Below are 24,051 nucleotides of genomic sequence, written 5' to 3'. Positions count from 1 at the left end.
TCACCGTCTTTGAAAAACCTGGAGGAGACGACAGTTTAATCAGTGGAGATGGAAGTGAGGACAGACACGATGACCCTGAGGCGAACGGGAGATGCGTGATAACAGACAGGTCGTGATGTCCTTTTGAAGAAAGGGAAACACCTGTCCGTGAGCTCCTCTGAAGACAGGCTAGGTCTAATGAATCAGCCTGTATTCAGTGAATCCCATTAACAGACCTCCACGTCGTCCTAATGATTTATTTTTAAAAGGTGCTCTCATGAAGAGTTTTATTTTACAGGGCTGGGGGGTTTGAACAAATGAGACAAAACGCAGTTATTTTAATGACCACAAGGGGGCGGCGACTGTGAGACGATGGCCCCGCTGAGCCATGATGAGTTCAAGGGCTCAGCTTCTAGTTTCTTGTCTTCATGACTACGTTGTGATACTGATGATGTAGATTATGGTCTCCATTAGTCAGAAAGGCAGATAAACCAAGGTAAAATAATTTACTCACTGGCTAACCAATGAACGTTCAGCGTCCCTCAGTTTCACAGCCCGCCTCTCGCTCTTCACGACAATCAACCCAAGAGTTGCAAAAATGGTGGTTAAGGGTGGCTGGGTGGTCTTTGTCAATAAGAAAAGCTGTAAAAGTCATGAAAATACAGTTAAAATTAAGGATCTATGCACTCCTTCTTATTCTAAAGCTGTGAGTCTTTGCCGGGTCGAGTTCTGCTCCTGGGGCTTATGTTTGACACCCCTCGCTTAAAATCTTAAATTCATGCTGTGGGAACACTGAACATCTGTCCCAGAGTTCATGGTAAAATGTCAAATTATCATGATAAGAAACAAAACCAAATAAATCCAAGATTAAATAAAATGATTGGGACACATCCTGGTTGGACCATGAAGGTGATGTTAACCAATCAGTCCTGTTCAATCCACACGTGCCTATGAATCCAAGTCATTTCCCTCCCTGTGTGAAACACTGATGGCAGATCTGCTGTAACATCTAATAATTCAGATATAACAAGGAAAAGTGTTTCTATTGTGATCATTTCTGAACTAATCGATCAAACGCTTACGTTTTGTGTTCATATATATATATATATATATCACGCCAGTTTTATGCACATATATATATATATATGTGCATAAAACTGGCATGATTCCTTTTATTCAGCAAAAAATAACTGATTATGAAATCATGGCAAGTTTTTATGACCCCGTCTGTTAAACTGAGACTAGGTAACATCTGGTTTGTACCTTTATCGTCTTTGGTTGTTGTTAGATTATCTCCTGCACGACAGCTAAACAACATCTTGACAAACTCTTCATCAGCTGTTTCACCTTCTGAGGTCTCATCAATCATTTACAGCCAAGAAAAAGATCTTTGGCGTGAGAGCAGGAAGTTCTTATCTGAGGTCGTACTGAAGGAATGTCGGGCGTGATTGCTCAGCTTATAAATAAACACCGCTGCTTGTGAATTATTAACAGAGTCGTTCAGCGTGAAAATTCAGGACCTTTGTGGGTTTTTTTTTTACCAAGTTTGGTTTAAGACATTACTTCATATTTGTGTACAGTGTGTGCTGAGGAAATATTTGTATTTCCCCGGTTTGCAACCACCAGCATCCGCTGGTTGGCGAGTGGTTGCTGGAAATCACCAGGTGAGAAAGACCCCAAAGCTCGCAGATTACCTGTAAACACTCTGCAACTAAACTGAGGTCGTTTGGCTTCTAAGTAAAAACTGTCTTTTGAAATTCACAGTTTCAGCACAGCTCAGAGTAAATGGCGAATGTTGGGCTACCACAGCAATCTGTGGGCGACTAACATCATTTCAAGGAAGTTTTTGACTGGAGCACACTCTTTGCAACCAGCCCACCACCAGTGACAGCAACTTCCAGCAACCACTTGCTAACTGGTTAGGGAATGGTGGCTGCTGGGCCTGTGCAATCAATCAATGCAATCAATAAGAGCAACTCTGTGCCTTGGATTTGATAAGGCTACCTTGATAAGGTTTGGGGGGTTTCTTTTGGCGTTATACTCATTCTTGTGCATTCTGTATATACACTAGCATGCAAGGACAGTCTTGTATCTGTTATATAACTGTTTTGGCAGGTGCAGTTTCCTGGAAGTTACGTCATGTACTAAAATGACATTCATGGAAGTCAGGTTTCACCCATGGTGCATCTCTTTCTAGGGCTGTTCAATATAACGATATATATCAGATGATGATATAAAAACGTCTATCGTTTCATTTTACGCTATCGTTTGTTTCGTGGTGTCGCAAAATAAACTGTTTACGGCAACATTTTTTCATGGTTTTGATGGTCACTGTCGTGGCTTTATTAATGTCTTAAAGTTCTCTCTTTCTCTTATATGTAATATAACCACACTACGGACGGACGAGCGCCTGTGTGTATGCGTTGTGGTTAGCAACAACGACGGTAACAGCATCGCGTGTCCGCTTGTTTATGTTCCACATAAACCTTTCACAATAAAGCTCAAGATCCTGTTGAGACTTTTCAAAATAAACTGAATCATGTGAAAGATGCAGATTATTTACGGATGAGAAGTAAAAAAAGAGCCGCCAGGTGCTAAAAAATAAACCTTAGACTCAAACGTTAGAACAGGCTTTTCCCCGCAGCACGCCGTGTAATAAATACTCACAAAGGAAACGGCGCCGTTACAACTTATGTCTAAAAATGTATCGTTTCATGCATCGGTTAAAACACTCGACTCCGGCTACACGACGCCCAGCTGGAAACACTTCACACAAGTCGAGCTGCCCGAGATTCACAGAGTTTACAGAAAATGTTACATTTGTGTGATTTATATCGTTATCGAACGATAGAATTCTTATATCGGGATATGAGATTTTGGTCATATCGCACAGCCTTCTCTCTTTCCCTCATGAATCACTTCATTCTTTAGATGTTATGTATCGTTACAAGCCAGTGGTCATTTGGGGTGTTTTATGCCTGAGTCGTACCTGCTGTGAGGCTTATGCTGACTGAGTCACACTCGTAGCAGTCTGCCGTGAAAACAGAGTGAAACTGAGCCAGAGTGACGTCTCAGCAAATTCATAAAAGTCCTGCTCTGCCGGCTGGGGAACTTCACCCAAGAAACAAGTCCGGACACTTATAGATTTGGTTCGTATTGTCAGTGTTTGCAGTGAATTGCTCAGACAGCAGACGCAAGGGTGATAAGGCAAGCAAGCAAATAGGATATTTGTTAGGGGATATCTCAGAGCTCCACTCAACGGGTGATATAACAGGATACTTACAAGCTGAGTGCAAGCCTGTGTTTATGGCATGTCTACTCTGCATGTTTCCCCACTTGTACTTTAGCATCTCATTTACATGGGATTCATCTCTGTTTAAGCCGAGCGACAAGGTTTGATGGCTTTGAATGACATGAAATCCTCTCTTGGTAATTCTTTAACCATCGGTTGTTTCTGGGAAATCAAAACAAATGAACTACAGATAAAAAGAATTAACCCTGTGCCCAGTGCCCACACACTTAGGTGTCCACACTGCCAGCCTTTCCACACGGCAGGGCGACGACAAAACCCCATCAGCTTTTTTACAACTGAGGGTACAAATTAGAAAAGATGTTTGCTCCTCAATAACTGCATTTTTGTCAGCGACCTTGGTTTTCTTTCTTTAAAAGTAAGATTACTTAATAAAAAGTAATGCAGGACAAAACTGTCATAAAATGTATTTACAACTTCATAAACAAATAAAAACAAAACAAATATTGAGAGATGAGAACCAATCAGAACTACCCATATGGAAAAGAAATAGAAAAAAAAAGACTTGCATCAGATGTGGCCTACTTCATATAGTGAATCATAGAAGGCTTATATGATTCACTCATGAAAGTGGCCACTTTCATATATTCTTTTAGTAAGTATCCAAAACATACAAGTTTCATTTATATAATTTTTTGAGGGATCTTATATCTGTTTTCACTCTTGTATGCTTTTCATGCAAGTTTCACACAAAACAGATAAAAACTTTATAAGATTTATATAAATCTTTTCCATATGGGTAAGTAAGCTGTGTAGTAAGGCGGGATGAGTTTGTAAATCATCCAATTAGAAGTAATGTCCTTGTACATTGAGGTTAGATTTGCTAATCTGATCTGTATCATGTCCATGATACTCAAAGGAGAGGAAAACTCCACCATCGATGACACTTTCCAACTCTTGGCTTTAAAACTCTGTTTGAACGAGGTGAGGCCTGCAACGCTAAAACCAAGATGGACAGTAAGGTAGCAACTGTTTGCTCTTCCTGTCATTGGCGAGAGGCGGTGCCTCATGCACGACCTGTGCAAAGCATGAGGCAAACTGTGGTCTATAACTGTGTTGAGCTATAGTTGTTTTGGGTTCCTGTACAAACTGAGAGGCTTGAGAGCTTGGCTCGCTCTCAGTGAGCGCTGGTCTGCCATCTGTCACTGATTCTGTTCATAATATTTATGGACAGAATTTCCAAGCACAGCCATAGTTTGAAAGGTTTGATCGTCTCAGGATCTTGTTCCTGCTTTATGCAGACGATGTGATTCTGTTGACTTCAGCTTGCACCAGGGCTGTTTGCAAGTGTGAAGCACTTGAAATGAGAGTTAGCACCTTGTAGTCTGAAGCCATGGTTCTCAACCAGGAACAGCTGGACTGGGAATGAGGTCCTCTCCCAGGTGGAAGAGTTTTAGTATTTTGGGAAGAGTGGAGCGTGAGATGGACTGACAGATTAGTGTGGTCCTGGCAGTGATGCAGATGCTGTACTGGTCTGTTGTGGTGATGACAGAACTGAGTGTAAAAGGACACGTGTTGATTAACTGGCTGATCTATGTTCCTACCCTCTCCTATGATCGCGACCTATAGATAGAAAGAATAAGATCAGCAGCAGAAATGAAGCATCTGAAGGTTGTCTGTGCTCAGCCGTAGAAATAGGCTCAAAGTAGAGCCATTATTCTTCCACATCAAAAGGAGGCAGTTGAAGTGGTTCAGCATCTGACCCCGGTGCCTCATGGGCACCTCCTCCTAAGTGAGGTGCTTCGTACATGTAATGGAGGCCTGGAGCAGATCCAGGACATGCTGAAGAGATTATGTCTCTGGGCTGGTTGTGCAATAATTTCAGGGAGGATCATTTTGACCCCTGAAATACTATCACAGGATGGCAAATCCGGTCGTTAAGTGATGACGCGACGAATCCTACTTCCGGGTCTAAAGTAGTCTGCGTTTAATATGGCTTTTGTGTTGATAACATGTTTAATGTTTTGTATTTTCTTCTATTTGATCTCAAAAAGCTCCTAAAACAGTCAGTGATCACTGTTGACCTCCCTCGGCTTTTATTATCGCTAATCATTTATTTAAGCTCAGTTTTTAAAACCTTAGGATGTAACTACAGCCCAGCCCATGCAGCAGTATATGAATGACTAACCTCGTATTGTGGATGGATTATCTCAGTTGTTCTCCTGGATGAAGTTTGGTCCGTTTACAGCATCCTGCCATGCGATTACATTTGTTCCTGACCACCGTGGAAAAAAGGTTAGCTTGTTTATATTATGATAACATAGCTGTGTCGCTAGCGGTCACGTAGCACATCATTATATACCAGCTAGCCCAACTTCAGTAACCCTACAAACGTCACTGCTGTTTACTTTTCTGTCTTCATTTATGCTGGAAGTGATAACAGAGCTGTACGTTTTAATTTGTTTCTAAAACCCCGCAGTCAGGACATGCTATATTGTATTTAGATAGAAGCTAGCGAGCTAACTCCCTGCTAACTTCTAACTCCGTTAAATGTCATAAATTCCATTTTCATGGATGCCTGGATGTTAAACTCAATTGTTACACCTGGTAGAGCAGAACGCTGATCATTTTATTAAAGATGAAAGACTTTAGACAGTTTTTCAACTCTCACTAATGCCATAGTGATCGTTTGATATATGGACCTGCAGCGGAGTTTAGACCCAGACAGTAAAGTAAATACTTGACAAACATGAGACTTTGTGTCACTCTTATCACACGGAAAAAAAACCAAGCAAAACAAACTTAAACCAATTTTCCGTTTGAGATGACTCGATTATGTCTTCTTTATCTTTCTCCACATTTTGTCACAGCATTTACAAAGGTGGATCTGCATATTAAACACGTGAGTCACAAGTTCAGGCTTCAGACTGAGTCAGCATGCTTCAAGCAGCTTTTTGCTACACACAGAAGCTCCGCCCACCTGGCGCTCCAGGGAACCACATTCTCAGAATAAAGTTGGATTGAAAAGTGATAGGAAAGGAACTAAAACATCTCTCAAGTTACACTAACAGCCAGTAATTAGATTAATAAGCATTATTTTAAACCGTAAATCATGCAAAGCAACTCTAGTAGAATTCAAGAATAAACCCACTGAGCTGGAAATGAACTGAAAAGGTCCCCTTCAGGTTTGGTGATAAAAATCCATGTAGACATGCATGAATGTATATCTAACAGAAGACATAAAACAGGAAATGCAGTGACTGGTTATAAAACAGTGTTCAAACAGCAAATCCACTCAACTTTAAAGTGAAAACATTTCTGAATTACATCACAAGGAATAAAACTTCACATTCATTAAAAAGTAAAACTGTGCGTCGGAAGCGAACATTGCTGCACACACACAGCATTTCAAGATCTAGCTAATTCCATTTCATCTTACACAGAGCTTAAAAGTCAAATACTGCATTTACACATTCGGAGACGTGTATTTACGGGATAACCGATTCCTACGCAGCTACTGAAATGGGACTGGAAGTATGAGCTTATAAATGGGATGATGTCCAGACTGCATGGGCAAAATAAAGACGAAGAATTGATTTTAGAGCCACTGCTGACTATTACTGCCCATAACTAGAGAATCTGAGGGTAGACAACTGGGAAATTGTTTGAGGGTTTACAGAAGCACAATGGGTTCAGTTCACAAAATCAATTGCCCTGTTTTCTGAATTAACGGGACATCTAAAATCACAAAGAGCCTCTATTGATCTAAAATGGTAAATGGTAAATGGCCTGTATTTATATAGCGCTTTACTAGTCCCTAAGGACCCCAAGGCGCTTTACATATCCAGTCATTCACACACACATTCACACACACATTCACACACTGGTGATGGCAGCTACATTGTAGCCACAGCCACCCTGGGGCGCACTGACAGAGGCGAGGCTGCCGGACACTGGCGCCACCGGGCCCTCTGACCACCACCAGTAGGCAACGGGTGAAGTGTCTTGCCCAAGGACACAACGACCGAGACCGTCCAAGCCGGGGCTCTAAAAGCCCAATTTCTCAGAAGCAGTGATGTCCCATCTGAGACACAAGTTTGTCAGGCAAATGCACGACATAAACAGTATTTCACGACCATGTCGCAGCAGCCCATTGTGTTGTTTCTTCAGTAAGACTTTTATGACCATAAACACATTTTTTTTTTTTTTTAAATGCAGTTTCACAGGAGTTTTTAAAATACTCACAGCCATTATATTAAACTGTATTGGGAACACAAATAAGTTGATTTGTTTTTCTTCACCTTCCTGAACACAAAGTTCCAACTGTGTCTTTTTTGTTTTACCCATCCAGTCTCATATCTGTGTACATATAGTTCATATTTTCCACTTTTGCAGAGCAACAAAGTCCGCCATCACTTTGTTCTGAATGTAGAGTTAATTATTTCAGAGGTCACATTTCAAATATGTAAAATTGGTTGAATTTAAAACACTGGGTTAGGTTTAAAACATCACGGCGCCACGTCTTATAAAGCTGATTCATGCTCCAGACACTAAATATACTTACAAAGTCGTGCTGTTTCAAAAACAATTGACAATTCGATCCTATTAACATGAACTCTTTTTTTGGCGACTTTTTCCACTTTCTTGTACGACTGAGCTGGAAGAACTGCGAGAAACGGATTTGTGACTTTTGAATGTTTCTTCTTCTCCCAAGTTGACAGACATTGAGTTTGTACCGAAAACATAAACATCTGTAATTCATTATGGTGTTAGCGTGACATTATGACTTATGTATGTATGTATGTATGTATATATATATATGTATATATTGTACTATTCTTAGTTAGCGTATTGTCTGTCTTGTCTTAATGTTGGTTTATAATGGAGCACTGTAACAAAAAATAATTTCCCCCAGGGATCAATAAAGTATTCTGATTCTGATTCTGATTATTTTGGTAGTGCATGGATTTATCACTGATTAATATGCACACAGGTTTTTTATATTGCAGCTGCCAGTAGTAGAACTAGACTAGCTAACGTTGTGCCGACTAATAAATGTACGACTACTGCTTGTTTTCACTTATTTTAAAGTACAGCAGCCACATTAAGTATCTGTATTAAAGTAATTACAGCACACCTCAAACATGAAGCATTTGAATACGTAGGCTTTCAGCCACAGTTTAGAGAAAGAGAAGAAAAAAAGAGTAGCTGTTCATGTTTGTTAGCCTGTTAAGCTAACAATGAAAAGCAGCTAACGCCCAGTGTCTGTACATCGTTTTGTTAAAAGTGTTTCCTAGGAAACGACAAACTGTTTAATAAGCAAGGAGTTATTCTCACCTTACGACCTTTGGAGTCTCTAATCTTTGTTCCCCTGATAATGACAAAACCTGCAAGAAGTAAAAATGCTGCATTTTTTACTCTTTTTTTAAAGTCTCGGACTTCCCTTTGAATTTCCACACGATGTCCCACCAGATCTCAGAGAAGCTGCAGTGCAGAAGTCATCCTCTGAAGCAAACTCAACCAATCCCCAAACACCAACCGTTCTGCTCGGCCAACGCCCTGATCTGACTTTACACAAAAACATTTCATAAAACATGAAAACCTGACAAAAATCTGTTTCTACAAACCTGACACCCAACAGCACACATTTTATATACACGCAAACTACATGCTTAAATAAACCTGTAACAGGCCGACATTAAATAAGAGTCTGAGTCAGCAGCAGAAGGTGATCTCTGTAAGATCTGAGTCACTTCAGGGCCACCTTCTGTCTTCATCCTCCTCAGTCTGCACTTCCTCTTCTCCACTGAGCAAGAACAGATGAGTTAGAGGGAAAGTGTAAGATGCTTGAGAAGTTACTGTTTCTAAAGCCAACTAATAAAAAAAGGACCAGAAGAAAAGAAGAAGAGGTGCTGAAAAAAACAGCACTCTGTTTTGGCATCTTTTCACTCTCCCGCCGTCCTCCTCCTCTGCCTCTGAGCTTAAACAAGAAAACCAGAGAGGAGGAGGAGGAGGAGGAGGGTGTCCTCAAGCCACCCCTTTGCTTCCATGCCTACTCTTCTGCTCTGTGGGAAGGATCCTTGATCAGACTAGCTGGAGCAGCAGGTCCTGGACTGCATCCAGGCACTTGCAGGACTTCCTCAGGGCTCCATCAGAGTCCAGCTGGGCGGCCAAGAGAAACAGCTTTCTGTCTTCGGTCACGGAGCCCAGAGACAAGGCTTCGTGGAGCTCCGACACACTCACAGCGTTCGGCTTATCCTGCGAAGAGGAGGGAAAAAAGGTTGAGTTTTTATTACAATCTCACTATTGCTTTGTACCTTCTAATTGTGGCAAATGAACCCAGTTTCTCACCTTTAATTAAGAACTGTGTAACATCTAACTGTGTAAGCATCATCTCTGGTATGAAGTTTGTTAACGCAGCACTCCAGTAAAAAAATGGTTAAACTTAAATTATATCTAATTTACCCAAAAGTCTGAGCAGTTACATTAGAAATCCACCCAGGTTTCAATCAAAGTATCTATCAACAAATATACCGTCGAGTTCGCCTCCACAAAAAAAAATTGCTGATTTGAATAAAACACCTTCCCATTAACTTCCAGAAATCTTCACAGTGTGTCATTACAAATTACTACATGTCACACTGTTTAAATGCTGGTTGTCTCTGTTGTGATCACAACTCACGTGTGCAGCGAGTGAATTTAAAACCACCTTCCTACACAAACCATTCAACCCCGGTGCGACTCTATAGATGTCCGCCTCGTTTCTTGGCACCACGTCTTTCCCAGCACACGAGTTCTGTGGGAAACGATCTCTGTGCTGTTCAAACTAAGCGAGAGCCGAGGCAGAGAACAGAGGCTTGGTGGGCGAACGCCAGTATCACTGTCAGAAAGAGCTCCTTTATGTAGCCCATGTCACGGTACAGCCAAAGGTTTAGTTAGCAAACACCTCAACAGGAGCATTAAACCACCACAGTTGCCCTAAAATTAACGATATTGGTAATTACCAAAATAACTTTTAATGTTTCTGTATGCACAAGCTCTTTAATGAAAATACCTTTAATGCTAAAAATATGCATTTACCAAAAACCTGAAAAAAACTAATTTTGTGATTAAGACCATAAATTACATTTATTAGTTTATATTCCTGAACACAAAAAGTTCTGATTGAATAATTTTTGACTTCTGAGAAAAGTCTGCATGATAAATAACAATGTCATTTTTAGCTTAAACAACTTTTTGACAGATTTGGTTATTATTTTTAGGACATAAATAAATAAATATGGACACTCCAAGTGTCTGATAAGTAACATAAGATATTACCTTATTTGTGAATATGAAAACTAATGAAGCCATAACATCGAACACGGGTAATAATCAATCGTGCATAAGTGGTTTAACTCTAAAAACAGGGAATGATTTGAACAGTACAGACTTTTAAATATACTTTGCTATATTCTCACGTGAAACACGCTCCTCCCGAAAATGACACGGTTATATGTCATCCAAACATCTAACGGCCTTTTATCATTCAACTAAACCTTTTAACTGGAGCTTACACATCGTTTGATCTGCAAATCACCCAAACTGCTGGGAATTGTTGAATTTGTTGTACTTGCTGATGTAAAACTTCAAAGCTTTGCAGTTCAACCTGATGAAAAATCTGAATTCCTGTACACGTTCGTATCAACAGGTTAATTAATAGGTCTATTCTCCATTCTGTTTGATGATCCAAATTTCCTTATTAATTTCACAGATGAAAGCAGTAAAAGTCTGCTCATTTTACACCTGTAGAGCCTCTTGATCTTTTAAACATGACGTGACCTGATGTAACCGGACTGCGGCTGCTCTGCGAGGTTTCAGGTACGTTTTTCTTCTTAGTACTCAAAAAAACCTGACAGCACTGTGAGGATCGAGCCGCAGTGATCCAACATTAAATGTGACTAATATTCCTTTTTCCCTGCGGTGTCATGCATAATTCCACACACTGTGAAAGGAAATATGAACTGAGGAGGAAATGTATTTCAGGACTCTGATGGATCTTCTTCTTCTGGTTATGAACTTAACTGCATGCAAATTTCAACCTCTGCATGGCTGCGTTCAGCTAACTGTTATTTTTGAAGGAAAAAAATAATTCACGTTTCATTACGTACACGGGGATTTTTGAGAACTGAGATTTTCCGTTTTTGTTTAAAAAAAAAAAGAAATCCCATCCACGCGTGCAGTGAAACATATCTCCGTCCACATGTAAATGCAAAAATCAAAGTCAAACGCTGTGAAGAACATGCCACATCCTAACCATGTGGAAATGTTGGCCAATCAGAAATCTAGAAGCCTGGGAGGGAACGCGTAAACAGAGTTTTGTGCCCTCACCAAACCTTAAGTTTTCCTGGAAAGGCATCTAATTTTGTGTTACTTTTCTAATGCCTTCATCATTTCAAATGTTCATAACTAAAGACAGTATTTTGGATTTTGCCTCACTGGCTCTCTTGGTCAAAGTTTATTCGATAAAGAAAGAAACGGAAAATTTTACATTAGTCTGAGTGATTCATAATCACAAGTCGCAGCGCTCTGAAATGTGACTGGTGTAGACTCACAACTTAGGAATGGACAAAATGCACACAGCATACATTAATTACATTTTAAAAAGATTAAATTTATTCAAAACCGATGATGACGTTGGCGTCAGGATTTGGTTGTACCTGCGTTTGTAACAGCAACAGTATTTTGTCTCTTTTCGGCATTGTAGAAATTCATCTGACATAAACAATAACGTGGCGCGCAGCGTGACGTCAAAAACGGCGCACACCTTTGACGTTGCATGACTAAGTCTTTTCCTCTTCCACACGTAGACGCAAAAACAGAGTTTTTAAAAATATCAGTTTTCAGTGACCCAAACCGCCGTTTACATGTGGACGAAAGGTGTAAAGGCATAGAAAAAGCTGAGTTTTCTAGAATACTGGTGTCTGTGTGCACGTAGCCTTCTGGGGTATTTTTACATTGATCTCTATACATTTCCATATAATCCATAAATGACTTAGAAAACTGAATTACATTTTGTATACTTATGTGAAAAATGTGTCTACATATAAAAAAGAAAAGAAATAAAAGGCATCATATTCTGTATATAACAAGTTTGTCAAATAACTTGAGCACCATCCTGGTTATAAATGTCTGCTACACAGATTTTTGATTGATTATTTTTTTGTTCTTCTGGGTTGCTATTGATTTCCATTAATTTCCATATAATCCATAAAAAAATTAGATCATCTCTGTCTCTCTTCCACAGCATCCTGTTTTCCTTCTCTCTCCCCAACCGGCCAGATGGCCCCGCCCCTCCCCGAGCCTGGTTCTGCTGGAGGTTTCTTCCTGTTAAAAGGGAGTTTTTCCTTCCCACTGTCGCCAAAGTGCTGCTCATAGGGGGTCACATGATTGTTGGATTCTTCTCTTTATGCATTACTGTAGGGTCTACCTTACAATAAAGCGCTTTGAGGTGAATGTTGTTGTGATTTGGCGCTGTGTAATTAAAACTGAATTAAATACTGGTCTTTGCTTTAGTTTTTAAGGACATAATATAGTTTGAAACTTGAGGTTTAATGTCTGAAACCATAATTTTCATGTCCCCTAAAACTTTATAAGTTACTATCTTTTATTCAACACAGCATTAATGGAAATCAACGGTTGCTTAAAATGATAAAAACATAAAAAGACGTCTGTTTTATGGTTTACCTGCTTGTTTCCCAGGACGACCACAGGCAGCTGGGGCTCCACCCTCAGGAGGCGGTGCAGTTCAGCTTTAGCCAAAGGGAGGCGGCTTCTGTCAGACGAGTCCACCACGTACACCAGAACGTGAGTCCGTCTCAGGTAATCTGACCAGTAGCGCCGCAGATCCTCACCACCACCAACTGCAGCACAGAAAACACACCGCAGACATTTTTGACTGCGTCGGCGATCTCATTTTCCACCTGAGGTGCGCGAGTCATCTACCAGACGGTTGGCAGGACTTGGACTTCTCTACGTGATCTTCAAGCTTGGCTAGTCTTTAGAAATTACTGGACAACACATAATAAAAACTGGTTGTTGTTGAGCAACACCCGGCCTGCAGGCTTCAGTATCTGTGGAGGATTCAGCTCCTGAAGCGATACACGATTCTCCTCAGCAGGAGTTCTCATAATTAACAAACAAGGACGAGACATTGTTTTACTGTCGCTCCCTAGAGGGGATCTGTTTGCCCAAAATAAAAAGGGTTTATTTTTAAGTGTGTACCAGCACACATAACACTGCGTTCAGAGAAAAGGAGGCTGTTTGTCCATTGATTCATACAAAAAAACCAAAAAACAACAACAACGACAAAACAATTGTCAGCCAAAGAAACACAGTATCCCCACACACCCCGACTGACCGCCATGCTCAAGGCCATTTCACTGGAGGAAGGCTTTCGGTTAAATAAAAGGACAGATCGATACGCAGAATTAGATGCGCTGTTGGCATCCCCACTTTAAACAAATTGGCCACAGATTAATTTCACATCTGCACCGGACTGAATGCAATCTGATTTTCACCGAGGGATGAAACAGGCTGAGACGGCACTCAGGCATTATTTATATCCACAGTTCGCTCCTGGGCAAATTAGTCTGATTCATTTTTTCCATCTTGTTGCCTCCAGACATGATATGTTAAAGAGGCTCAGAGTAAAATATGACAGTGCAGCAGCGATTTCTCTTCATTTAATGGGTCTGAATTGGGTTTTATTTCATGGAATTTATTCAGTTTTTCTTGTTTTCCTGCAGCCCAGAGGCTCAGTTTATTCTTAGTTTTGGGGGAAATACATTAGTATTGATGTGGTTTTGGTTTAACTTTATATTTTGTCCCCTTCTTGAAACTTTTTCTTATTTGTTTTCCTTTCCTTGTGTTCTTTTCCAGAGACACTATAAATAATTGAGGACACATCTCATTTATAATGTGTGCAGGCTTCTTGGATTAGTTTGGCTGCATGAAACAGCAGCAGCTCAGTCATCATGATTTAAACATTGAGGAATGTGAGGATTCATTTTGATTAGGCTGTTTAATCCATTCACATTTTTACACAGTAAATAATGGAAGTCAGTGGTTGGTTATAGAGCAACATCAAAGTGTAACATTTTTAATGGCGTAATTTGGAGTTTTGGGCCATTTTAACACTTGTAGTTCAGTTACGTTGACCAGATTCAGTTGATGAGTCTATAAACTTTAGCTTTTCCTCACACTTTGATTTCCTTGCACACAGAGTGAACTGCAAGTCAAGCCCAAAGGCTTTCAGCTCTAACTTCTATCTTACAACTGGTAGTTTGGTCGGTTTGAGGTTGGATCACATTCTCTTCATAAACAAACCAGATCGAGTCCTCCAAACTGGGCTGAACCAGAGTTTGACTTGGACGGCCTAAAAGGTGCAGGTGTGAAAATACTCTTACTAGGCCACCACTGACTTCCATTAACTTCTGTACAATCTGGGGGCGATCGTGGCTCAAGAGTTGGCAGTTCGTCTTGTAATCGAAAGGTTGCCGGTTCGAGCCCCGGCTCGGACAGTCTCGGCCGTTGTGTCCTTGGGCGAGACACTTCACCTACCGCCTACTGGTGTTGGCCAGAGGGGCCGGTGGTGCGATATGGCAGCCTCGCTTCTGTCAGTCTGCCCCAGGGCAGCTGTGGCTACACCTGTAGCTGCCTCCACCAGTGTGTGAATGAATTGTAAAGCGCTTTGAGGTTCTCGAAAAGCGCTATATCAATGCAATCCATTATTATTATCTAAATCAATAAACGTAAATTGATACTAAACTATAGAAATGAACAAACATCAAACGTTGCCTAGAAATGTAGCTCCAAATGTCCAGTGCTTTGGAAAACATTTAGCTGTGCTCTGAAACGTTTAGACCTCACTGGACTCCATCCATGTGATTTAATCCCACAGCTAATTACCAGTGTTGGTCATTTTAAAGTACAGTAACGGTTAATACACCAGTATGGGAAAACTCTCTAATCTGAATATTCTTTATCCTGAAATAAAATTATAGAATTTTCAAATTTGCTGTTTTACAAAACAGCAGAAAAAATTAAGGACATCATTATTTTGTGGTCAAGATGTAAATTACAGTTTTTTACTTTCCTGAACAGAAAACTTTGTTTTAGTGGTTGAATGTTATGCTTGAATAATTTGCTGGCTCTAACTTGAATATAAAATCCTGAATTCAGTTAGTTTTTTCACTCATAAATAACAATTTAGGGGTTGCTTTAATAGATTATTAATAGATTAATAGATTAATAGATTTTACATATGAACGCACATTCACATGTATTTCACATGTTCCTATGCTTAAATGCATCCTGTGCACTTTTAGACTTTGGTTGTATTTTTAAACCGTTATAAGCAGCCATTCACTTCCATTAATTTACATATCATCAGTAAATCAATGAGAAAACTTAAGAGTTGTAGATCTGTTTTACATTTGTAAGAAAATGCTGTTTTTCTGCACTCCCCAGGCAGTCATTGATTTCCATTTGTTTCCATAAGACCTATAAATCAACCAGAATACTCAGCTACGTTGTGTAATCCATCGACCTGAGCATGAAGTTTTCCTTTTATTTGGTTTTCCTGCTTTCTGGGATCACAGAGGAAACAACTCAGTATTGATTTGTTTTTATTTCCATTGTTTTGAGTGGAACTGAGTAATAAGAGTAATCGGGGACACATCTCATTTTTAAATCTACTGATGTACAAGATTCTTGTATTTGTTGCAGCGTGATTTAAACCTGGAGCAATGAGACCAATTGTAATATAAAAACCCTTCATAAGGTAAAGTACAAAGTAAGAAGAATAAAAACAGCCATCTACAGCATTTCAGTACCAACACTGCTTGTACCAAACACAGTCACAGGTCACATTTGCTAGAAAATCAGTTTCCAGCTTCAGTGGTTTGGAAAGTCTGCAGCAGAAGTGACCTCCGGCTGCAGGAACCAGCGGTGCTCGACGGCCAAACGAATCACTGCTCACAGCGGCGAGTAAGACTTTAGGTCCTAACTGCCTCTGAATCCAAGAGAGTAGCAAGAATTCATTAGTGCTGGACCTAATGGGAAATGTTGCTAGGAAACTGGGGAGTGCTGTACTATAAGCTGATGTGATGTGGCAGCAATAAATACCTGTTTACCCGATGCAGTATGGAGGCCGGACCCGGCGCTCGGCGGCGTGAGCAGCTTGTGTTTTATTGTCACGGCGATCTCAAAGGGATGCTGGTCCTGCTGCTCTACAGGCCACCTTATTAAACACCCTCCCACACGTGTGCGCGCAGTCAACACTGAGTCACATGGGTGTGAATGATGTGGGCGTGTGTCTGTACCCACCTAACTGCTTCAGCTGCAGGCCTCTGTGCAGCAGCGCCGACGAGGAATTTACACCTGATTTTACAGCCAAAGTTCGACTGTCCCACCCAGATTCGTCGTGTTGATACCTTGTCACATGATATCTCAGTTCAAAACTTGGTGTTTAAGTACAGAACCTTTTAACCTGTTATTCTCCAAAAGGTCTTTAAAGTTTGCCTCTTTAAAGCCTCACAGATGCACGTGGGCATGTTTCATGCCTGCTAACGCAGCCAAAGTTCAACTCAAAACTTTGACTTGAATCCAGATTTTGACCCGTTGTTGCACCGCTGTCTTCACTCTCACAGGCGTGCACCACGTCCACGGGACAGTAAGTAGACTGTGGTAGCGTAAATTTTAAAATAAACACTAATTAGTGGACCTAGGCTTGATTTAAATTAGCAGAGCACCGATTTACTGTCTGAACATGAATACCATCAAACATTCACCTTGACTGTCACTGCGGCTCCTCGTTCATGTCAAAAATCTACATAATGACTCACAGACATTAGAAAAATAGTGAGTTTATTAAATGGATTTCCAAAAACTTTAACTATTATTTAACCTAGTAAATAAATATATATGAAATGAACTGAGCATGCCATGGCTAGTTTGGGAATTCATCTGGCAGCAAAAGTAAAGAACAGGGATGTGTGCAGAGGAAAAATTAGCTATTACAAAAGAGGATTACCCTAATTATCTATTTTTTTTAATTAATAGAAGGTAAGGTTGTAATTGCAATTGGAATAAAATTAATAACACAGTCCTAACGGCCACCAGTCATGAACTAATTCAATTTAACTGGACCTCTGACACATTTAGTTGGTAAGTTGGTTTTTTAGCATTTCTAATGACATTGTCGGACAAATGTTGACTCACAAACAGCTGCTCAAAGCTAAGAATAAAAAAACCATACTGACAGTGCGGTGATGCTCGTTAAACTCTTTGTACCATTACAAAAACCCATCAATATTTTCATCAAACCATACAGGTGCTGAAAGTCCCCGTCGGTATGACGACTACGTTATGACCGTCTGCCTGAGGGCAACAGTTCGAACAGGGAGTGGCCAGGATGTGAGGTGTCTTTTATGATGTTTTGGGCCTTTTTAAAACAGTGGGCGTTGTGTAGAACTTCCAGTGTGGGGAGAGGGCAGCCAGTGATCTTTTGGGCGGTGTTAATGATCCCTTGGAGTGCTTTCCTCTGAGCCCCTGTGCAGCTAGTGTACCAGATGCATATGCAGTAAGTTAGAACACTCTCAATGGTGGCTCTGTAGAAGGACACCAGCAGTTTCTGTGTGATGTTATTCCTCCTGAGAATTCTCAGGAAGTACAGTCTCTGTTGGGCCTTTTTCAGCAGCTCGGAGGTGTTCACACTCCAGGAAAGGTTCTCCTCTATATTGACTCCCAGGAAGCGGAAGCTTGCCACCCTTTCTACACAGTCCCCATTTATGAATAGTGGTTGGATCTCTGCCTTTTTCCTTCTGAAGTCTATTATGAGTTCTTTGGTTTTTGAAGTGTTGAGGAGGAGGTTATTGGCCTTACACCATGACGTCAGCTGCTCCACCTCGTCTCTGTACGTAGACTCGTCTCCCTTGGAAATGAGCCCCACCACTGTGGTGTCATCTGCAAATTTCACAAAGATGTTGCTGTGGTGGCGAGGAGTGCAGTCGTGTGTGTAGAGAGAGTAGAGCAGTGGACTGAGCACACAGCCCTGGGGTGAGCCAGTGCTGAGACTCAGGGCTGAGGATGTGTGATGGCCAACTCTGACTCTCTGTCTACGGCCCGAGAGGAAGCTATTGATCCACATGCAGGTGCTGTATGGAAGCCCCAGGTCTTGTAGCTTGGCCACCAGTTTGTGTGGAAGGATGGTGTTAAAAGCTGAGCAGTAATCCACGAAGAGCATCCGCACATAGCTACCATGCTCTTCCAGGTGAGTTAATGCAGCATGGAGTGCTGTGGCTACAGCGTCTTCCGTGGATCGGTTTGCTCTGTAGGCAAACTGGTGTGGATCCAGGCTGCGGGGCAGGGCTGCTGCGATGTGTCTGCGGACCAGCTTCTCAAAGCATTTCATTACCACTGGGGTGAGTGCCACCGGTCTGTAGTCATTCAGCCGGTGATGTGGGGCTTCTTAGGCAAGGGGACTATGGTGGAGGACTTCAGGCAGAGTGGGACAGTCGCCTGTGCGAGGGATTTGTTGAAAATCCTGGTGAAGATCCCAGCCAGCTGTCCTGCACAATCCCTCAATATTCGACCTGGCACACCATCAGGACCCGCCGCCTTCCTCGGGTTAACAGCCTGCAGCATGCGCCTCACCTCGTGCTCTTCCAGGGTGAGGGTGGTGCTGCTATGGGTGGCGTGTTGCTGCTGTGGCTCCAATACCTCCGGTACCCTGGTCTCAAAGCGGGCAAAGAAGATATTCAGCTCCTCTGCCAGCTCCAGGTCACCGTCCGCAGCTCCGAGATTGATCTTATAGTTGGTTAGGTGCTGGATGCCTTGCCACACCTGCCGGCTGGTATTACTCTTCAAATGGTCCTCGATCCTCCTCCTATAGTCCCCCTTTGCCTCTCTGATGCCTCTCTTCAGGTTGGATCGGGCTGTGGTGTAGTAATCCCTGTTGCCAGACCTGAACGCAATGTTCCTCTCCTTCAGCAGCTGCCTGACCTCCCGGGTCATCCAGGGCTTTTGGTTGGGATAAGCCTGGATCCGTTTGACTGCTGTAACAGTGTCGTGTCAATGACTGATGTCATAGGCAGTGTATCCTAATAGTTTCATATCAGTGTTACTCTGTGATTTTTATCAATACAGTGGAACCCCGGCTTACGAAGACCGAACTTTTAAAACCTGTTTTTATATGAGAATAAGAAAAAATCTTGGATATTTTCTGGTGCCATTAAAGGTCATGCAGCTTTGTCTCTTTTTTTGACATCAGACTGGTTGAAGGATTTCTGTAGAGTTAGAGTTATATCTGTTATACGTGTATCACAGACCGCTGTATCTGTATCGCGGTCTCGGGTTTTTGTGATGTTTGTTTTGATTTTATTCTTCTTTCAGTCTCCCCAGAGTTTCCATGCCTTCGCCTTCCTCTGTCTTCTTCTTGCCTTTATCATCCCTGTTTGTTTTGGATAATCTCATTTCCTGTGCTTTTACTTCATTTCTTCATCTGCTCTCTCATATTTTCCGCCTGCCTCGTCTTCTCCGTTTCTTCGTTCCTTTGCTTCTTTGCCTTTGTTACCTCTGATCGGACACTATTTTTTAAGTGATTAAATTCCAGCACATGGCAACACAATTTGTTTATCATAGCTTGTAAAGTGGACATGCCATGCTGAAGGAAAAAGCTGAGGATTTAGGGCCTCACCACTGACAGTTTCACTTCCCTTTTACACAAAACCAAATCTCATCATCAGCTCAAAGCCTAAAACTACTTCTCCATCTGATCTGGTGTTAGTTCTTTTATTTATAATTCCCCCGAGGACTCCATAAAGAGATCCGTGCATCGTACTGCGTCTCACCTGTCAGCATGCCTCTGAGTCAACGTCACCGACACAAAGACACTTGAGACATTTAATGCACAGACCCGCTGAAGTATTGTGCTGTGTGGGTGGCGGCGTGAGCTCTTCTTACTTTCGCGGATGAGAAAAAGATTAGTGGCGCCCACCGATAGCAGTGTTCAGATCAGTGAGCGTGACACATTCCTCTAAATACATCGGCCAATCACGGCTGACCACGCATGTTGGCTGAATGCAAAGCGAAGTCATTCAGGTTATTATTAGTGCTGTGGAGCACTAATGTGATGGATTTATTGATCCTGCCAGCAAACGTAATGCAATCTCACTTTACCACCATAGTGTGAAATTAAACAGAAATACACTTTCCAGGCTTCTTTGTCACAGTCAACTTTCGTGATACCTTGATACTGAACGTTTCAGTCGCTGAACAAATAACAATATAACAAGAGCCATTGCCAGAGATTGCCTTGTGATTGCCTTTGTGTTGGCAGTGATGGATGATGTGAGCTTTCAGGGAAGAAAAACAACTGAAGTTGTGGACCAAGTCTCCCTTCAAGTTCAACTCAAACATAAAGCCAATGGAGTTACTTCCCAGCACCTAGAGCAGATCAATTATGGACATTACCAGCTTCACGTTTTCATACTTTCTGGACCAAACAAAACTGTATGAACATATTTTTCTGTTTTAAATTTCTTTTACACCACTTGTTATTTTTTGAGAACATCTTGTTGCAAGCTTGGAAATATTCTAATGTTAACAAGCTAAAAGCCTTTGGTTGTTTGTACTTCATCAAGCCAACTGTGAGTAGGGAATCCAACATTACCCAGCATGCTAGCAACCAAAGCAATGACAATGAGGAATTTGGTGCAGCACCCTCTGCATGACCAGTCTCTGGGCCTGTGCTTTATGGGTCGATTTCACACAACTGGACAGTGAATATAATTTCAATCAACTGGTGGTTACCACATGGTTGTCAACTGGTCTCTAGGCCTGTGTGACTGTAATCTAAGATGCTAATCTGTATGTTTAATTAGTGTTAGCATCATCCTGTGCTAACTGACGCTAACAGTGGTAAAGGGTAGTAAAGGGTCTAGCTTAACAAATGTCAACAAGCTAACGAGCTAAACACTTTAAAGTGGCAGAGATGTGCTAACATTAGCACACACTCACTCATCTCCATAACTTGCTAATGTTTAAAAAAAATCAGCAAATTTCATTCACCAAGTCTGAGCTCTCACAGCTTCATGCTAATTTTATGAATCCGGTTTTCCACAGTGCGTCTCCGGCATGTCTGCAGAGCTGTTTGATTCGAGGCAGTTTTATGAAACAAATGGCCAACTGAACTGAACAGTTGTGCTCTTTCCATTTCTCCATTTCATGCTGTTTGATAAAACATCAATGCTCGCTAGACTCCACACAGAGCAGTGTTTGATTAGGACGGATAAAAGGAGCCTTACTCTCCAGGAAGTCGAGCTGACAGGCGGGGGCGTTGAGACTCATAAAGTTGAAGCCGCGGGTGGGCCGGCACCGGCCTCTCTTAGCCCCTGAATCCCCGGGGGTCAAACCCTGTAGCATGCTGCTCTTCCCGGCCCCGTCCAGACCGAGTACCAGGACCTGGCGCTTCCCACGCTCCTCTTCCTCCTGCAGGCAGACCGCAGAGCTGTTAATGTTTGCAAACGCATGGAAATGTTGAGTTGAGGCAAAGATTAAACACATCACTTATTCAACACAGAGTGAGGGTGAAGCCTTTGGTTTCGAATATTTGTGTTGCACTTTGAGCTTACCAAACCACAAGCAGTTCATCAAAATACAGGAAATATATGCACAGTGATGGGCCAGGTTGGAGGGCTTCGCACATCAAGGATATTAGATTATTCTGTTATTATATGTTACCTTATATATGTAATCAAAGTAGTTGAATTAGAATACTGCTGTAGATCACATTATACCCTTTAATATAGAGTGTGTGAGCTGTATGTAGTGTAGTTCTCATTATACTTTTGAGTTAACAGAACATATTCACATATTAGTTCATTAGATAAATGTGCATCACTCTGTATCCTTGATCTGCTGGGAATGTGTGACACTGTTTTTTTGACATGCTTAATTGTTGAATCATGAAGAGAAGGTTGTAAGCAGGAGACTCTGTGTCTAAAGACAGGGGAGATAGATAAACCACATTCCACACCCCCACCTTACAGAAAGCAGAGAAACAACTGCCGAGGTCATAACTTAGGCGCTGTAACAGAGAAAAAATGTGATGTTTTGGCTTTTACGACTAGCTGGGGGCCACTAGAGACTATAAAAAGCTGAGCAACCCGTCACCATTTTGAGACATGCTGTCGAACCTCTGCAGGCATCTCTCCCGTCCGGACGTTGTAATGCTCTGACTGTTGAATTGTATGGAAATAAATGATTGTTGATTGAGCATTTATACACCGAGTATTGTCCCTCCTTCAGCCCAAAGATTCAAAGAATTGGGAGAATTCATCAAGGAGAACATTACAACAAAATATCACCTCCAGGAGTGAACATCAGTTGTTCTAGTGGAAAATCTCTGCAAAGTCAACACTCAGAACATGGTTGAAGGGTGTTTCTCCGGTCTCTCCTATAAGCCAGGTCAAGTCTGCTCAGGTCCCAGCAGAGATGGGTATTACTTTTTTCAAGTAACGAGTAAAGTAAGGGATTACTATTGCAAAAACGGTAATTAGATTACCGTTACTTTCCCATAGGAACGCTGCGTTACTGCGTTACTAAAACCGTGATTTTTTTTTTGCGAGAGTGTCTCATGACAGTGACGTAGGCGAGTGCAACGTTCTTGACAACAGCTGTGTGCAGATCAACAGTGGATCACATATCGAGTGCGGAGAGAGTATGAGCGTGCAGCGTTTAAAGCGTGGAAGTACTGACCTTACTTTGAGTTTGATTCCATAAAAAGTGACAAAAACATTAGTGTCCGCTGTGCGTGGGAAGAAAACTTCTTTTTACAGTGAAAAAACCCCTAAACTTCCAACAAGCACCGAGTAGCTACGACGTGATGGGAAACTCACAGAGAAACTCACGGATTCTTCCACTGACCGCGGCACACCTGCACCAGGGTAAACCTCCGCCTGCCCCACTCCTGCTTTACAGGTGAAAATAGAGCAACAGGACCGCTGAGTCTTTGACTTTATTTATTTTCTGCTGTGTTTTACTTGCATCTATTTGAAAGACTGAGTGTAAACACAAAAAATATTTTATTTTATGTGCTGGAATGTGTAGAAAATAGGTTTAAATGTTAAACTAATTTCTTCAAGTCAGAGAATGTTGCAGATAATTAAATGTTTGCTCGATGCATAAAGTTAAAAGATTAAAACTAATAAAACAAGTTTTAAAAAGAGACTTTTCCATTTGATTACATTTTGTATGATGGATTATGCAGAAAAAGTAGAATTGGGCTGAAAGATCTATCACTTTATCACCTGTTCAGGTTGTAAATCGTGTTTTTAAAAAGTAACTAAGTAACTAAGTAATTAATTACTTTTGAAAATAAGTAATCAGTAAAGTAACGGGATTACTTTTTTGGGGAAGTAATCAGTAATTAGTTACTGATTACTTTTTTCAAGTAACTTGACCAACACTGGGTCCCAGTGACGTTAATTTTGTCGTCAGACAGTGAGTGAGTGCTGTGAGGATGTCCATCTGTCCGCCTGTATTTACTACAGGCGATGCATGTGTCCCAGGCAACAGACTTCAATCAGACTTAAAGAAGTTTAACAATAATAAGTATTCCAGCTGTCCGAGCCTACGACAGAGTGTAATCATGTACCGGCCGTTACAAATGCAGATACGTACAAACAGCTGAACGGATAAACTGGTCTGGCTCTACCTTCAAACACCGCGACGAGCTGCTTTTCAACAAGGAAGGATGTTTCTGTCGAGCTTTAACTTCT

The 24,051-nt window shown here is 41.4% G+C and overlaps 1 protein-coding gene across 4 annotated transcripts in view; it reads right to left on the bottom strand.

Moving 5' to 3' along the window:
• Nucleotides 1-24,051, bottom strand: part of arl10 (ADP-ribosylation factor-like 10) — a 37,769-nt gene that overhangs the window by 5,838 nt on the left and 7,880 nt on the right. Inside the window, exons 2-5 of one of the 4 annotated variants that reach the window (XR_014922619.1) lie at nucleotides 21,577-21,760; nucleotides 12,956-13,131; nucleotides 8,567-9,487; nucleotides 494-621 (exon numbers count right to left, since the gene is read on the bottom strand). Coding sequence is in view for 2 of the 4 variants with exons in the window: in XM_085471064.1 (XP_085327190.1) it covers nucleotides 9,314-9,487; nucleotides 12,956-13,131; nucleotides 21,577-21,760 (534 nt within the window). In the remaining 2 variants the exon portion in view is untranslated. Of the gene's footprint in view, nucleotides 1-493; nucleotides 622-6,486; nucleotides 9,488-12,955; nucleotides 13,132-21,576; nucleotides 21,761-24,051 lie in introns of those variants that run through there. The other 3 variants (XM_085471064.1, XR_014922618.1, XM_085471065.1) reach the window with 3 other exon arrangements.

Source organism: Copadichromis virginalis, linkage group LG10, assembly GCF_057382275.1.
Source record: "Copadichromis virginalis isolate Kocher_CV1m ecotype Utaka linkage group LG10, C_Virginalis_male_GT1.1, whole genome shotgun sequence".
Lineage (NCBI taxonomy): Eukaryota > Metazoa > Chordata > Actinopteri > Cichliformes > Cichlidae > Copadichromis > Copadichromis virginalis.
This window is presented reverse-complemented; position numbering and strand designations above follow the sequence as displayed.